Source organism: Nyctibius grandis, chromosome 6 (genome assembly GCF_013368605.1).
Source record: "Nyctibius grandis isolate bNycGra1 chromosome 6, bNycGra1.pri, whole genome shotgun sequence".
Lineage (NCBI taxonomy): Eukaryota > Metazoa > Chordata > Aves > Nyctibiiformes > Nyctibiidae > Nyctibius > Nyctibius grandis.
The window spans coordinates 8477789-8495526 of NC_090663.1; the positions used below are offsets into that span (position 1 = coordinate 8477789).

At 38.0% G+C, this 17738-nt stretch overlaps 1 protein-coding gene across 1 annotated transcript; it reads left to right on the forward strand.

The window, feature by feature from the left end:
* Positions 1-1622: 1622 nt before the first annotated feature.
* Positions 1623-17485, forward strand: TACC3 (transforming acidic coiled-coil containing protein 3). Its single transcript, XM_068403072.1, has 15 exons — positions 1623-1802; positions 1939-2084; positions 4514-5587; positions 6766-6865; positions 7320-7512; positions 8546-8598; positions 9495-9628; positions 9719-9812; positions 10549-10701; positions 13064-13140; positions 13233-13276; positions 14318-14478; positions 15580-15686; positions 15894-16014; positions 17313-17485. Exons 1-15 carry the CDS (start codon positions 1623-1625, stop codon positions 17376-17378), a joined length of 2703 nt encoding a protein of 900 aa, XP_068259173.1. The 3' UTR covers positions 17379-17485.
* Positions 17486-17738: the final 253 nt, after the last annotated feature.

Sequence of the window (17738 nt, forward strand, 5' to 3'; positions counted from 1 at the left end):
TGAAAATACTTCATGTATAAAATAACTTGGGCTAAAGTATGAATATGATAAAGAATAAAGAAGGAATGAAGAAATAGCTAATACAGACATGCTTTGCTTGCTATTGCTTCTGTAGCCGTTGTTTGCATTCCATTGCTGATTAAAAGTGCTGCTGTTGGGCTTGTAGACAAAGCAGCTGAACTCAGTGGAGAGTATGAAATGTGTGCAGAGACTTAAATACAGAAATTTGAATACATAAGGGCAATGAGATTGAAAACATGACTTAAATTTTTCAGTGAGAGTGATCTTGTTACTTCTTTATGACAATGAAGACAATCATCTGGAGTCTTCCTCAGCTGATTATCTGGGTTAATCTTGACTGCATGATGGAGGATGGGAAAAACAAGCTAAGGGTTTGTTTGGTCAAATCAAGTATTTGAGATCACTTGGAATGGTTATCCATTGCAGAAAGCCAAGGTCTCCTCCACTTGATGATGCTGACTATCTTGCATAGGTGGTACAAGGTAACACATCAGTTCTTATGAAAGAAATTGCTTTGTTAGCTGTTTGTCAGATAACTAACTGCGCTTCTCAGGGGTCATCCTTTATGGACAGTAGTTATGTCTAGATCTTGCTTAACATGCCTTCTGTGCTCTGGCACTTTTTTGGGTTTTGTTTGTTTCTCTTTTAAAGAAACAGCAGTAGCATCACTGAGTTATTAATGTTAAACCTGTGAGAACAGCAGAGGCTCCAGTGGGAATATAAGGTAGACAGAGTTCAAGTACCTAAAACATGCTGACTTGCCTGGGATACTTGAAATGTGTTCTTTCTCCATTTCTAATTTATTTTCATCCTTAATCTTAGATGTGATGCAAGCTTTAGTTTTAAGTCCTTCACACTTGAAATACTAGTACGATTAAATCAGCCTATGTGGTCTACTAAAACTTGTGCGTGTCCAATGTAAGAACAATATTTAAGAAATACCTTTTTAATTACAATTTTTTTCAGATTTCCATACGAATAATATCTATGCTGCAAAGGATTCTTAAGTACTATGTAGCTTTCAAAAGCAGCACATCCTCAGACAGCACAGGAAAAAGCTAAATAATTTTATTGAGGACTCTGATCTTAAACACACCTTAGCTAACCAACGTTGCTTTTGCTGATGTACGATGTACTAATGAGACCATGTGAATAAAATAGAGACATGATTGTCATCAGCCCCCTGTGAAAGCTGTAATTTTGCTTAGCAAGATGCCCTATTACAAGAGACAAGTGACTGTACGTCACTGCTGGCTTTAAGGGGTTGGGAATGAAGGAACTTGCAAATGACAGAGCTCCCTTTAAAGGCTGGGCAGCTTAATTAGTAAGGTTATAGTGTTAACTGTGGAAACTGTGGCATCAACAATTAACTTCCTAGACCCCTAACAAAAGCAGAGGGGCTGTGCAGTGCTGCATTTAGGTGCTTTCAGAGTCTTCTGAGACCTAACTTTTCGTATGAAGATTTTCAATACTTCTAAAACTTCTTTTGAAGCTGTTAATCTTTGCTAGCCAGTACCAGGCTTCCAACTTCTTATCTGAAAGTGCATCTGGCTGACCACACCCTCTCATTCATGCTGCAATGTTGTATGTGTTGTTCTAGAATGAGTCTGCAGATTTTAAATGCAGAAAATAGAGAAAGCAGAGGAAACATCGATGATGATCTAACAGCGGAAGATACTGGCTTTTTCTTTGCTCCACCGGAACCTACAGGGAGACCTTCCATTCTACGCCTGTCCCAGAAAGAAAACTTGCCACCAAAAACTGTGGCAAAAGCTATGAAGGTAAACTTTTGCTTTTGTATTTATGTTCTTTCTCCTTGTATGATCTCTGCTACTGAATGCACGTGCTGTTTGGAGCTTGAAAATATTGTGGTGTTCATGTTCTTCCTTTTTCCTCTCCTCCGCCCCTTTCTTAAAGGTAACCTTTCAAACTCCTCTAAGAGATCCTCAGACTCGAAAAATCTTAAGTCCTACTATGACAGACAGACTTGAGACTACTTTCACACTTGATGATAGCAGTGAAGCCTTGGCAGATGATCTTTGGTCTGCACCCATCAATGTTGAGTAAGTAATGTATTCACCACTAGTAGTATTAGCAATGTTAATTTTTCTCCATTATAAACCTGTATAGTTAAAACGTAATTTTGTATTTTATAACGAGATGTAAACTGCACAAAAGTACTAAAATAAATGCTGGCTTTGATACACGAACTCTTTTGCAAAGATAAAATTTTCTTAAAAGTAATGACAATTATCTTGGTTGTAATATTGAATAATGAACTCTATTTCTAACTCCTCAGTAAGTGATTGCATAGAGATGACTTATGATATGGATAAATAGTTTAAGAGAAAAGAGGCACATCAGGCAGAGAATACAGAACTGTTTCCTACAGTAAGGTTTTCATGTGAGACTACAACTATTCTGAAGCTAATCCTTAAAGCTAAGCCTTAAAATTTCCTCTCTTGTATGTTAAGTACAGTTTTATCTCTTTAGATTATCTACTTAAGATACATCTTCTGAAGGGTTAGCTTGAATTGACACCTTGAGTCAGTGAGTATTAAGATTAAAGAAACTCTAGCAACACAGAGTGAATATAACATCAATCCCAAGTACGAACAGGTTTGTGCACCTTTGTAGTCTAGCAGCCTGGGTCTCAAAGTGGCTCATGGTAGCTGTCTAGTGAAGAGCACAAAGTCTGCGGTGTTCAGTGGGGGGGGTTTGCAACTCTTCTTTACTAGAAATATTGCTATAGTGGTATAATACAATGTTATAACAAAGGTGTTTAATAGGCCTCAATGCATATTTTTGTTACTGACTTTTTTAGCTCCTTTTTAAACTTGTATGAACACCTGACATCTATAATTCCCAGTGGCAGGAAGTCTCAGATCTTAGCTTTGCCTTCTATAAGGAAGTACATCCTTTTGCTTGTTTTTAACAAGCCAATATTTTCATTTGACCCCTATTCTTGTTTTTGGGAAGGGGAGAAGGGAGAAATATGGGAACACTTAAATGCTTTTTAAATGTATACATTTGCTTCAACGGTTAACTTGCACGTATACTCTAGCTTAGAAAAGTGCTTCTGAGCTAGCCACCACAATTAAATGATTAATTGCATTTATGCCCCAAAACTATTCCTCACATGAATAAATAGAGATTTAGTACATGTAAGGTTCAAGTGAGCTAAAAGGGCTAGCACTGAATTGGTTTTAGTTAGGGCATAATTATGTGTCAAGACATTGTTTTTACTATACGTGTCCTTTCTACTTTTAAAATGTAAGGATTTGTTTGTAGCACATAAGCTAAAGGATTGGGTGTTGCTAAAGGGTGTCAATTTCAACTAGTCTCAAGTAATTCCAGTTTCAAGCAGGTGTCTTGCTCTTGACTGGCATTTATTAGGTTAAACACTGAAGGAGAATGGGAGGGGCCAGAGTAGTTGAGCAAGCCTGGGGCTGAGCTATTGCGGGGAAGAGGCACTCAAACCGGGTGAGAAGAACTTCCTGAACTATTACCTCCTGCCTTTGCTTTCGGGTTTATCAAAGTAGTGTTTTTAGTGAGTGGCTTTTAATCGTGTTCTGTTCTACAGCAGATATGGATGGCACATAGAAATAATAACTTTACGAAGGGACAAAAACAATGGGAGGAAATCCTGTTTCGGGAAGTAATGGCTTAACTCTCTGTAGTCTGAGGCTAAGCCTCAAAAGTTGATGGGAGTTTGGGGAAATAAAGTGGAGAGCAATAACTTGTAGAATACCCAGCAGTAGTGAGTACACAAACTCTTTAACCTGTTTTTTCTGCTAGAGAATCCTCTCTGTCTTACTGAAGGAGTATTTTCTTGTATACTGCTTTGCTCTTCAGATCTGCTGTTGTACAGAGTTTAAAGTGCCTGAAGTCCAGGTTCTGTTTTGGTATGTAGGCCTTCATAGATGAAATGCTCGTGCATACTTTCAGGGGAAAAATATCTGCCAGAATGACCAAAATAAGTACTAGAATGGGAGAATCATGACTCAATTTGGTCCTAGACTTGTGAGTCTGTCATGACTCGTAGATGAATCTACATGAAGATGTACTACTAGTTGTGTGTGTGTTTGAGCTGCTTACTGTTAATAACTCATCCTAAGCAATGTATATTTCACTGTCTAGTGAAATGGAAATGTCCATATGCTATAGTGAGTAGAGGAGTCTCCAGTGATGACTGGCATAAGGTAACATAGCTGTGTAGAACAGATAGCTTAAGAATACTGACTAGGTTCAGGGATTGATCTCCCTATAGTTCCTGTGTACCAGAGCTCATAACTTCTGACTGTTTAGGTCGCAACTGAATTCCTGCTATTATAATATTCTTTTGCTGTCAGCTGCGTTGTGTCAAAAAAATCAGATTACTCTGAGCAGGCAAAGCTACTTGTGCAAATATCTTTCTAAAGATGATTTCAACTGATGTCAAAAAAATAGCTATAGCATGTGTGATTTTTTTTTTTTTTTTTTTAAAATGCAGCACATGTCAAGGAAAGACTGAAGCTGAAGCAAACAATACAGTGATAAATACACAAATGCCAGAGAAGGTCAGCACAGCTTCTTACCCAGATGATGAGATGCCGGTGAAGAGTCGAGGTTCCTACAATCTTGATTTTGATAACTTAAATGACATCAATCCTTTTCAAAGCTCAGTGCAGTTGCAGCATTCTCCTGGAAATCTGCAGAAGTCTCCTGTAAGAGCACCTGGCAATGCTGAGAAAACTTCTGAAAAACGTAATGGTTCTCTTCTGGATGATACAGCTTCTTTTGCTTCAACCACAGCAAGTAGAGAGCGCTCAAGTGAAGAGGAGAAGACTGTGTTAAAAAAGCTGGAGTCTAACAAATCCAAGCTGTCCCCTAAGCAAGCGAGCAGTGACTTTGTGCAAAATGTGAAGTCTGCTTCCACAGATGTGAGCAAAATTGGTAATTCAGTGAGATTATCAGAAGAACCTACACCTCCTGTACAGTTACCTGGCAACTTAGGTCCCAGTAGTTCTGATGTAACTAATTCTTCTAAAACTGGGGAATCAAAGCTTCAGAATGTTTCAGTAGCAGGAAAAGCCTCTGCAGAAGAGTCAAAGCCTGCAGAAGAGCTGGCTATCTCCAAAGGGGAACCTGCAGAAAAGCCTAGTGTTGCCAAGGCTGGACCAGTGAAACTTGAATTCGACTTTGATAATACCACTGCTAGAAAGCCCCCTCCTAAGAAACTAGGTAAAAGACCTGGAATTAAGCCACCTTCCAAAAAAATTCCTATTACCAAAACAAAACCAGAGAATACTGAAGTGCAAAATAAAAGTAATGTGGAAGATGAAATCCCTGTTCCCAAAGCATCTTATAAGTTTGACTGGGACAAACTTGATGATCCAAACTTTAATCCATTTGGAGGAGACTTTAAAATTTCCAGCTCACCCAAGTGTTCTAAACCTAGCCCTCAAGAAGTTCACCTGCAAGAGGAGCAGGATAGTACCGCATCAAGAAGGGAGCCACTTCCAGTGGAGCAGGATAACAGACCAAGTACCTGTGAAACTCTTGAAAAAAGAGAACCCAAAACTCCGTAAGTAAATCTAGCTGAATGTAAAAGCACCTTGAACTCGTGAGGAAAAGACAGTTAGATGGTATCTCTAACTAGTTGATTCCTACCTCCTTGACTTCCTCCGAGGTTGGCAGAGTCTCTTGCACATTGTAACCTTTAACACAGTATGTTGCAACAGCAAAGATGTCATTGGGGAAACTGTCCTGAGATTGCTAGCTCTGGGCAACAGGTGCTCTTAAATCTGGAGGAATGGGAAGGAACAGGCTTATATAGGAAGACTGTTAGTACTTTAGTCAAGTGGCTCTTTCCCTACTCCTCCAAGATTAGAGTAAAATGTAGAGAATCAGGTGGCTGCTGCTGCCTTTCAAAAAATAGGTAAGCAGGCAGCAGTGTTGCGTATCATGTAGCGTGTGAAGAGACTGAGCAATTCTGTTGTCTGCTTAGTATCCTGGCTGAACTCTGAGGTGCTGTTTCTTCCTTGCATGTTCTTGGTATCTCCAATAAAAGGCCCGTCACCAAAGTTGCATTTTTTTTGGCACCACGTAAAGCTTTTTATTTGAGAATGGGAGATGTTGTGTTGCCTATCCTAGAAAGTCTAACTATTAAAATGTCAGCATTAGTATAGAAAGCCAGGTGCTTACCAGAACTAGATTGGCACAAGATGTTCATTTGACAGAAATGTTTGCTCTCTTGGTCCCTGTGTAACATGATCAGCTGCTGTTTACCAAGGTGAAAAGTTAAGTTTGTGCTGTCAGCAGTAACTAAAGTATTGAACTTCTCTAATGAAGTTCTGTGCTTTACAACAATAATCACCGCATTACTTTGGAAAGAGTAGCAGGCTGCTTGTATTCTGTTCTTAATTAAACAAAAAGCCTATCTTTAATTAAAAAATTAATAATGAGCTTAACAAGTGGAAATAAGAGAACTGTGTTAAGTGAATAGGAATAAGTGATACTGCTGTGACTTTCTGCTTCCCAGATAACACTCCTTCTGATGGAGGAAGAGCTTTCTGTCATTTAAGTTGTCACTGGGCACAAGGCAGTGAATTTACATCCCCACCCTTTGTAAAGCTTCCTGTACTGTGGCAGTAGAAACTGACACACTTACTTTGTTCAATGCTTCAGTGTATCTGGTAATATAGAATTCAGAACTGTCTATGACTTGGATTTTGATTTTTTTTTTTTTCTTTTTTTCTTTAGGGAAATCGGCAAACAGAGTGTGGTAGAAGGCAAGCCAAGAACTGAAGAAGACAAGCCAGGAGTTCAAGCAGAAGCTGAACTTCCAGGAGAGAGAGCCATGGTAAGGTATAGGGAAGATAGACAGATCTTACCAAGTTGTTCCATGAAACAGTTCTTTGCCTTAACCTTGTCAAACCCATGTTTGATATTTTGTCTAAGAATTAGTGTTTTTATGCATCTTCAGCAGCTCTAGAATAAATATCAACTGTGCAGACTTGTCTTTTGAAGGTAACATCAGAGACAGACAAATTGGTACCTTGGTATTTAGTGTCTTTTTTTGATCAGCAGTCACATATAATGACAAACATAAGGGTGTGGACTCTAAAAAAGTGACCTCTCTATAATATGAGCTGTTCTTAAGTGTTGGTAGTTTAGTTTCTATGCCTGTGAACTCTTGGTTTATTATGCTGGCTGCCCAGCTAGTTTCTGACAAACCAACTTGATCATTATTGTGGTTTTCATTGCATTTGAATCCTTATTTTAACAGTAAAAAGGATTGTGTCATTTCTCATCAGGAGAAGCAAATGAGCCCATCTAAAGTGTCTCCAGCTAATGTCCTCTCTCAAGATAATTTGGTTTCCACTGACAGTGGAAAAAAGTCAGTGTCTGCAGAAGAAATTAAACCTAGTTCCCACAGAACTGAAATAACAGCAGATGAGCAGACAGCTAACACTGAACCTGAAGAGCTCTTTAGACCATCATCAGAAGGTAAGGGCTTTTCTTTAGAACAAACTGAAAAGATATTGTTACAATAACCTCTGTGTATGTATTTCTCTACTTCAGTTTTGGCATTGATTCTAGTTTTTGTCTCTTGCTTTGCTCTTCTGAAAGGACTGTAAAACCTACAATGACTAGTAGGGGTGGAAAATGTACCTAAGTGTATTTCTGACTTTCTCGGCATTAAGCTAAATTCAAAAAGCTGGCTATTAGCATACAGCTGCCTGGAAGGATGAAATTTAGGCTGGTACAGAAACAATCCTTTTAGAGTTTGTGACAGCTTTTTGTGCTGAAAAAATGCTCCCTTAAAATCACTTCTGGTATTAAGGACTTTCTAAACTGAGAGCACTAGAGCTATGCAACTGCCCGTATTTGTGAGTCTTGCAGATTACTGCAGGCCTTAGCACTCTGCAGTATGAAATCAGTATTCCAAGTGTTGGATGGTCTTCCTGCGCTTAACATGCCTCTCTTGAAAGCTTACTACATAGCTGTGACTTAACCACCTAGAAGGGTTATTCCTTGTAGGAGCATCCTTCTGTGGAAGGATGAGCAAATTATTTGATTGCAGTGCAGTCTGTCTCTTATCTTAATACTTGAGTGGAATCAGTATATTGAGAAATGGGTACAACTTCATTGTTTGCATCTGACCTGTGTGCTAATTTTAAGAGTGAGATTGCCAATCTTACTCTTTTATGGGGCATTGTATAAAAGAGTAGAATATCTGAGTGTGCTTGCTGCTTTAACCATAGAGCAACAGAAGTTCTTCAACTGTGTGTTAAATTCTACTTATTCTTGCAAGTATTGGGGGCAAATGGAAGCTCTGAGTTCTCTCAGCTTAGAAATCTTTGCCTGATTTTTAAATTTTTTTTCAAATCCAGATAGAAAGACATTATTTTTGGCAAATATAAAACTAGAGCTTGTGAGATGGCAACAGGGATTTATTTGGTTTATTCACATACCTATTTGTTTCTGTCTGTGGGTGCTACACTGTAAGACAATATTGTATCACTTCCTTCTCTTCCAGTTCTAGGAATGGGCATAGAAATAGACTATCTGGAACAGTTTGGGAGTTCATCAGTAAGTATGACATTGAAATGTTTTGTTTGCCTCCCTGGCAGAGGGGAGAGGAAAGGAAAATGAAACTGTCAAGCCTTAATTGTTTTCATGAAATAACTTCACTTTGAACTTCCCCACAGATATACAGATTTTGTTCCAAAGGCATGTATTGACAAGGGTGGAAAGGGGGTGGTGGTGGAAGGAAATGTAGTTATAAGCAGTTCTGCTAAGGATCAGAGGTCTTTTGCTTTCAGTTTGCAAAGGTGCTGTTTGTCTTTAATAGTGGTGCAACTGAGATGGATGTCATTTCACCTCTCTGGTTGCCAAAACTGAAAGAACATAATGATTTGAAAGTGCAGGACCATTGTTTTGAAAATACTTTTTCCTCAGCCCTTTTGTTTTATGGTCAATTTCAGGAAATCTGTCTCTAAATTGGGCATGTCAAATGTTAATCAGTTTAGCTTAGTTATTCTTTCTCCTACTGCTGTCCATAGTAGGAGTGGCTCTGAACATACAGTGACTACACTGGGTTGAAATTGTTTTTTGATCACGTTGTGTTTGGTCCTTATTGTTGTATGAGCGAAGACAGAGAATGACATACACTGCTCATTCAGCTTACAATACTATCTTTCCTTTCAGTGTCTTCTGCTGGTTTTGAATAGTTCATAAATGTTTGCCCTTTTGTTTCTGTCTGTGAGCAGATTGAGTTGATATTACATGAGGATGTAAGCGTGTGGGCAATGAGTTCTCTTACGTATTTTTTTCTCCTGAGAACAATACTCTGGCCACTGAAGAATAGGCTCACCCTCTCTCCAGAGGATTATTTGTGTGTGTGTGTGTGTGTGTGTGTGTGTGTAGAATGTGTGTGTTATGCTATGAAGCAGCATATCTGCCAGTTTATGCCTCTTTCCCCTCAGTTCAAAGAGTCTGCCTTGAGAAAACAGTCGCTGTATTTGAAGTTTGACCCTCTATTGAGAGACAGTCCGAGAAAACCCATTTCTGGTACTATTGAAACGAATGTGGATATCATGACAGCTCCACTTCGGCATGGGTAAGTGTTGACTTGGTCTAGGCTGTAGTACACAGCTTTACAAAGAAAGGCAGCGCTTGAATATAATGGTGCATGTTTGTTCATTTTCAGTCCTGTTGCTGATTTAAGTAAATTGCGTGAGGAAGCTGAAAAGTCTGCAGTGGGTCTTCAAAATGAAGAAAAACCAAAAGGACTAGATCTTCTGGTAACATTTATAACTTCTGTAAGGGAGTCCAGAATGGTATCAGGTTTCATATTGATACTTTGGGAAAGGGATGGACTAGGTTCTGGACTTCACACTTATGCACATATTCTAAGGATAGCAGAATACTTAATGCTTATTTAAACTGTTACCTTGAAAACCAGGTTGGATACTCGTATCGAAGTTAAACTTTTTGACGGACTTCATTTTCTTAAGTATTAAAGATCTTTTTTGTGGAAACTGGTGTCATTGCACATGGTCTAGGAGAATTTGAGCTGTTTTTAAGAATGCTTTAATCAAGCAATCTTTCATGCAGCTGAAGCCACAAAAATAAGGCAAGCTTGTATTTTAATTGCACTGCTGGGATAAAAAGCACTTTGATTAAACTTGATGCTGTACAGTCTAAGGTTTATAGTTTGAACAGCCTTTTATGAACAGATCTGCACACAACAGTTCATCCTGAAATGGTGCCTCTTTTACTGGTGGGGAGCAGTGTGGTGTCATCTGCTTTTGTTTCTGATAGCTATAATTGGTGGACAAGGGTTTCTGTTACACCTTAAAGATAACTACATAGTTCTAAAAGATATCTACAAAGAAAGTAAGTTATGGTAATGAAGTCATGGAGGTACTTTGGGTGTTTAAGTAAAATATGTTGACTTAGCATTGAATAATATGCATACAGCTAATCAATGGCATGAAAATATGAATCTGAAACTTATTTTTTTTTTTCTCCTCGCAGGACAGAGGTCCCCTAATTCCAGACTCCTTGACTAGTAATGTTCCTCCACTGCCTCTTGCTGCTTCCACAAACACTGCAGTGGATGCTATTATAGATGTACTAAAATATAGCCAAAAAGACATGGATGCAGCTGTTGAACTGGTTAAGAGAGAGGTATAGTGACCCTTCCAAAGCAAAACTTTGCATAGCCTTGAAAGTCCCTTTTGTTTAGATTATCTGGTATAAGTCTCTATACTTGGTTAATTCTTTCCATTTTACTTGACATAAGCATCTCATTCTGAAAGGCTTGCTGTGCACTTGATAGGAGCAGAAGGTATAGAACTCTTCAGAGCTGATATCTAAGGAAATACGGTAAACTTCACTATTAGTCACATTCTGCCTTAGAACTGGTCAGTATTAAAAAGCATCTGTTATCAGATGGAATGGTTAGGCTTAATATCTGTGATCTGAATACTCTTTATTAAACTAGGCAGGAAATACCTGTTCTTGCCAATGAGATGGAGTGGCTGCTTCTGATTATAATTATTTCCTTAAGGTAAAACTGTTAATGTCAATTCAGTACAGGGATCAATTTTTTTTTTTGTGGGATGGGGAGGTACAACAGTATGTTCAGCTAATAAAATAAAAGTGAGATCTGAAGCTCACTCTGGAGGAGAAAAACATTAGAGGGAAGACAGTCGGTGGGATTTCAAGCATATTCTGTATCACTACAGAAATTGCTTTTGAGCGCCCATGTTCTTACTGATGCAAGAAGAGTTACGTATCTACTCACTTCAGAAATCTGAGTACTTGATTCATTATGGCTTCTGGGTTATATAACCTGACAAATACTAAATAATGTAAGAGGAGTACTTAAGCATAAATGTCCTTAAAGCTAATAGTGTCACTTCAAAATGAACTTCAGAAGAAAATGGAGCATTCAGAATTCCTGACTAGCTATACTGCAGGCAGTAACACTAAGGACACCAAATGGAAATGACCTGTGATTATTTGCTACTTAAGTTATTCGTTCCCTTTATAGTACAAAGATACTAGCTTTTCTAGGAGTAACTTGCTTTCTGTCGTTTAGGAGGACACTTTTACCCAGTGTATTGTCTAGTGCAGGAAAACAAGTGCAGCTTTGACAGGGGCAGCTCCTAGTACATTGATCTAAAATGAAGAATTTATATAATAACAGGGGGTAGAGCTTGTACTATCTTAAAGTTGATGCTCTAATACCACATTTCAAAGAACTATGTCTTGCTACAACTATGTTCTCATGTTTAACATTTAAAGTGACTGAATGCCTCCAGCTGTGTTGTCACTTAAATAAAAATGCTTGGAATTACTATATTAACTTAAAAGGAAGACAGACTAAATTTTAAGATGACTTTTTTTGGTGAAACAACTCAAGAGTGGGAAGAGAGCTAAAAAATCTGCTTTCCTTCTGGGCAAATACAACACTTCATGAAAGCATGATTTTTTGGTTCTACTGAACCATTTCTGAGTTTGGAAATGAAAGTTTCTGTCTTCATGCATTTTTGCTTTTGTAACACTTGTTTCTAGCCTAACTATTGTGAAATCTTTCTCTTTATATTTTGGTACATTCTTTTTTTACTTGTGCCTTACTTCTTGTGATCTGAAATATTACAATACATTTAAAATGAGTTTACCCTAAAACAAATAGTGAATATCAGTGTACTGCAGTATATCATGCAACTTTGAGGGGAAATCAGCAGTAATCATGTGCTCTTATCTTCTCTTGTTTAAAATTCCAGGTGTTTTTTTGTATTTTGGGCCTCTGTTGTCGTTGAAGGCCTCCCACACTGCAGTCAGCTATCAGTGTTACAGTTCTTAATAGAAACCCAAGGACAAAATTCAGTTCATGGAGTTTGCACAAAGCATTTGGCAAAGTGTTTATACTGCTTAATATGGTTACTGTGAGTTCTGCTTTAATTCAGCTGATGTGAAGTAGGTATGGTTATTCTTAAATGAACTGAGGTGTCTTTAAATGTGGAAACATGGTAAGGGAAGGAGTGAGTGTTGAATACAGATAACTCCCAACAACAATTTGGTCTTGACTAGAATAGCCTCCTGGTGTTTGCTCTTTCCTGTGTTAAGATTAGCAGATTTGTGTGGCTTATTTTGTCTGCCTAGGACAAATAAAAGGGAAATAGGTGCCACTTGAGAGAATATTACTTTCTGAGAGAACATTATTGGCCAAGGAACAATGATCTACATAAAGGATGAATAAGAGTAGCCAAGAGGTTGGCTGAGTTGGCTTTGATCTTACCATTTGAGAGATATTGGTAACATTGAGTGGGAATCCTGTATGTGAAGTCTGCATATGAATCTACATCTTATTTGACTGAATTTTGTAATGAAACTGTTAATCTTGAATCTGTTAAGCAGTTAGAACTTATTTTTCTCCATATCAAGTTATAAGTATACCTAAGCTGCCCTTTAGACTGTTCTGAGTATCAAATCTTGTATCTCTTCCTGTGCAAGAAATAAAGGTTTACTTTTTCCTGCAAAGGTTCAAGAGAAACAGTTGGAGACACAGGAATGGAAAAAGAAGTATGATAAGTTTCATATAGAATACAAGGAAATGGGGTATGAATCTGTCTTGATTTTTATATCTACTTATTTACTCCAGCTGCTTTTTCTAACTTACGTTCAACATTGTTTTTCATGGTTTTTTTTAGAAAAATAGTTGCTGAGTTTGAAGGTACAATAACACAAATGATGGGTAAGTTCCATATTCATTCTTTGAATAGCTTGGGAGGGGTGGGGCATGCTTAGCCGAAGGTTACTAACTGAAGTTAGTTCTCTGTCACTTCTGATGGTGTTAACATTTCAAGTGCTTCCAGGGTGAGTGTATGGTTTCAGACAAGGTAGGTAGAGTAACGCTTTTATGCATATTCATACAGACATGATATCACTTGGTAGGTAATGATGACTTCCTGAATCAGATGTGAACACATCTAACTTTTTCGTCTTCTCCAGTAGAGTGAGAGATGTTGGTTTATTAAAACTGGAAGATCCAGTTATCTGCACCTTGTGTTTAACTGTTTATTATCTGACCTCATTTAAGTGATAAGATGTTAATAGGAGTTCTTGCTGGACAGACCTGGCCTTTGCTTCAGTCAAGTTTGTGGCTTCAAAGCTAGGAAGACATTAAATGAAACTCTTCTTGTATAGGTACATTCTGCTAGTTCAAAGCTGAATAGCCAAATCTGTGCCTTGCTTAAATTTAGGTCTTTAAGGACACTGAATATTATGTCAGCTTTTTTGTGCTTCTTTAAGCCTATAGGAAACATAGCTCAGGTGTGCTAACAAAAACTTGCCCTGAAAGAGTTTGCTCTGCTAGTTTGACTTGTTATCCCAGTCTCCTCCAGATCTTCCAGCTATTGTGTATATTTAATGAAAACAAATATTTTTGGATTCCTTGCTTCTATCACAACATTTGAGGCTCCTGTTATGGTAAAATTGGGTGTGGTATTTGACTACATTGCACGAGAAACAATGCTTTGGGCAAGCACCTTATAATCGGTCGTTAATGGCCTTAGGGTTGGTGTGAGGTAGTATGTACCAAATAAAGATAATATGACTGCTTCCTTAAAAGCAAAGATATGGTGTCCTCTCGGAGGAGAGGCCACATTGTGAAACCCTTTTTTACTTAAGAGGAAGAATTGAAAGCGTGGGGATTATCTGTCCATACTATGGAGCTGGTTTTATGCTAATGCAGTAACTATCATGAGAGTAACCCTGTTAACTCCACTTTCTTTAGAGGATGCTCAGAAGCAGAAAGAATTTTCAAAGAAAGAAATGCAGAGGATGGTGGAAGAGAAGCAACAAGTTATTTCAGATCTGAACTCTATGGAGAAATCTTTCTCTGAACTCTTCAAACGATTTGAAAAACAGAAAGAAGTGCTAGAGGGTTACCGCAAAGTAAGATGCTATAATGCAAATAATATCCTTCCAAGATAAATGAGACTTAGTGGAGAGGAAATGGTGAATTTCTAGAGCAGCCATTAATTAGCTGGTGTAGACACTACCTGTAAAACCAGGTGCTAAGTTGTTTATTTAAAGAGTTAAAAAATTACTGGTTTGTTGTATTTAGTGGCTGGCTTGAAGTATTATAATCATCTCTGTTAGAAGCCAAAGTTTCTTCAGATAGAAGAATGAACTATTTCTTGCTGCATGCATATCATTTTTCTGTTAATCATAGAGACAGACTGTCATGTAGCAACTGCTGCATAAGGGCAACTTGTTTCCCCTACATTGTGTTGAATGGATGTTGAAGAGGATTTGCTATTGCAAGTCAAAATAATACATTATTGTGTGTTCTTTAGCTTAAAACACCAACTTGGTAAAGTCAGGCCTTCATTCTGTAGCATCTTCAGAGCGTGGAGGAATGAAGCTAATGAGGAGCATAAGCTATGGTTTCTTATTGCATGAAATGCATAAAAATTGATTGAGTTGGTGTTTAAAAAAGTGCCTTCAGATTTTTTCCTTGAGTTATCCTTTAATGTCCCCTATTTACTCAAGCTTAGGACTAGCCTATTATAAGGTTCATGGTAGTCTAGATTTGAGGTAACTTTCTGGTTGTTAATGTTGGATTCATTTACATCAGAGTCCAGCATGAATGCTTCCATGGATTCTCTGAAGTAATTGAATTTCTAAATATTCTTAGGACAATTGCAAGCTAAGACAAAGCTGATTTAAAAACAAAACAAAACAAAAAAACAAACAAACCAAAAAAAAACCATACAAAACTGATGAGTGACTTTAGTTTGACCTTTCCCCTTTAGTAAAATTTGCTACTAAATAAACAAGAGTATTTTAGGAGGGAAATGGGGTGAATGAGTGTTAGTTTGCAAATTTGAGAGTTGAAAGTCCCACAGACCTAGAGAGGGACTACAGTTGTTCCTGTTATTGTGATGAGCAAATACTGCCACTTGGGTGTAGTCAAATAGCCCCTTTGTGAAGTGGAGAGACTCTTCCATCTACTAGCACATAAGCTAACTATGCTTCTTGTTCTTGGAATAGAATGAAGAAGCTCTGAAAAAATGTGCTGAAGAATACCTGGCTAGAATTAAAAAAGAGGAGCAGAGATATCAGGCACTAAAGGCACACGCTGAAGAAAAGCTGCATCAGTAAGTACCATGTCAAGAAGCCAAGTACTGAGTGAAATACATATTTTTCACAGTTGCTGCAAAATGTGGTTCATTAATGCCAAAACTTGGCTTAAAACATTTTTAGTTTGGAGATGAATCCAAAATACAAGAATCTAGTGTGATTCTATGAACAGTTTGGCTGTGCTGTCTGAAGGAGATGTAAACACCATCTTGCTTCCATTTCAGAGCAAATGAGGAAATTGCCCAGGTACGAAGCAAAGCTAAATCAGAGACTGCAGCACTACAAGCCAATCTCCGCAAAGAACAAATGAGGATCCAGTCTTTAGAGAGGACCCTTGAACAAAAGGTTAGTCAAAATGCCATGAGTGAGTCTCTTCAAGCTATTGCCTTAGACTAGGTCAAGAACTGCCTTGTACCAGTGCTAGAAATAGCCAGGCTAACTGCACTGGTTTTGGTGACTGTTATACTGGCAGACTTTGTGAAATAGGCATTGAAACTTAAGGCACAACTCTTACTATGTTAAGACTCATCTGTATGTTTAGATTTTCTGGAGCAAAAGGTTTTTACCCGTAGGTGGGTCGCAGAAGGGATCAATCCAGGCTACTGTGTCAGGAGGTTATCTGAACTACTGAAGGAGATGGTGATCTAAAACTTAAATGTGTCCCAGAGCAGAATCTGTGAATGAATCCTTGAATAACTGGTTCAGCTTGTTCATAAACATATGATTTGAAAGCTATTGGCACCAATACACAGACTCTCTTGTATTGACTGAACTCTTTCAATATTGTTCAGGCCATTAATCCTTGTATTTGATTGCAGTGTTTCATGCTGCACAGATAAAGTCTTAGAATGTTTTGTAAAGGCACATCAGTTTTCTTTGTTAGAACCCTTCAAAGGAAAAACCTTTTTTGAGTTAAAAGTCATATTGCTGGAAATGCGTGCTATTAGTTTTACTGCATCATGGTTGTATCTGCCAGCATTGAAGACTCAAAAATACATGATGCTGACACATTCCTGTTAGGGAAAAGTTCCATATTTGTGTTAGTCTTCAGGCTTATGGCTAAGGTTTGCATAGCTGGGGAAGAAACAGGCCTGTAAGTAGAGAGATAAGACAAGCCATTTAACATAGAGCTAGTTTTGTTCTTGTTATAAATACAGTAACATTTTATGTTTAGAACTTACTAAAATATATGGTTTGACCATATAAGGAATTATACAAACTGGAAATTATTGTGCCATGTCAATAAAAGTATTAAAGCATCATCCTACAGAGTTGTCTGTCTTGTGAAGATTAAAATCTAGACTGTAACTGTCTGAATTTCAGTGCATCTAACAAAAAGACTTTGAGTCTGAAAAGTCTTGTTTCCCTAGATCAGTTGGTCTTCAAGTATCATGGGAAAGTCTGTAGAAGAAGTAGAGACAGTATAGTGGGTTCTGGCTTGCTGCCTGAGGCTCTTCAGGTTGCCATGTGACCGTCCGCAAAGTAGACTGTCCTTTGGAATAAATTTGCATGAGTCATTAGCACGTAAATGGACTTTCTATTCCATGTGTTTGCAAGCATGACTTGTTGCAACTCAGCTCACATGGATGTAACATAGTTTAGGCATACCTGAAACTCACTACTTTTTTTTTTTTCTTCAACAGACTAAAGAAAATGAGGAGCTAACGAAAATCTGTGATGACTTGATCTCGAAGATGGAAAAAATTTGATAGCTTAACTGTCTTGTAAATACGTCTAGTCTCTCTGACTTCCAGTCTTGTGTGTTCACTTGCTTTTTAATTATATATGTGGGAAAAAATAAAACTCTTCATTTACACTTGTCTTGCATGTTCTTGTCTGTATCTTTTGTAGGAAATGTCAATAAACTGACAAGTTCATGAATACTTAAGTTCAGTTGCTGCTTCCAGTAGGTAACAATGTCTTGCATAACGCTTTCACGTGTCACTGAAAGGAAAAGCTTTTAATTGCCTCACGCTCAGTCTTTTCCCTGTGTAAGAACAGCAAGGTTCTGTGCTCGTGACCTGGCTTTGCTGGTGAGGGTCAGCATTGGCTGTGTCTCTATTTTGCAC

Coding starts and splice junctions, on each gene's coding strand:
- TACC3 (XM_068403072.1), top strand. CDS start 1,623: ATGAGTCTGCAGATTTTAAATGCAGAAAATAGAGAAAGCAGAGGAAAC. Junction 9,629..9,718: donor ACAGCTCCACTTCGGCATGG/GTAAGTGTTGAC, acceptor GTTCATTTTCAG/TCCTGTTGCTGATTTAAGTA. Junction 9,813..10,548: donor CAAAAGGACTAGATCTTCTG/GTAACATTTATA, acceptor TTCTCCTCGCAG/GACAGAGGTCCCCTAATTCC.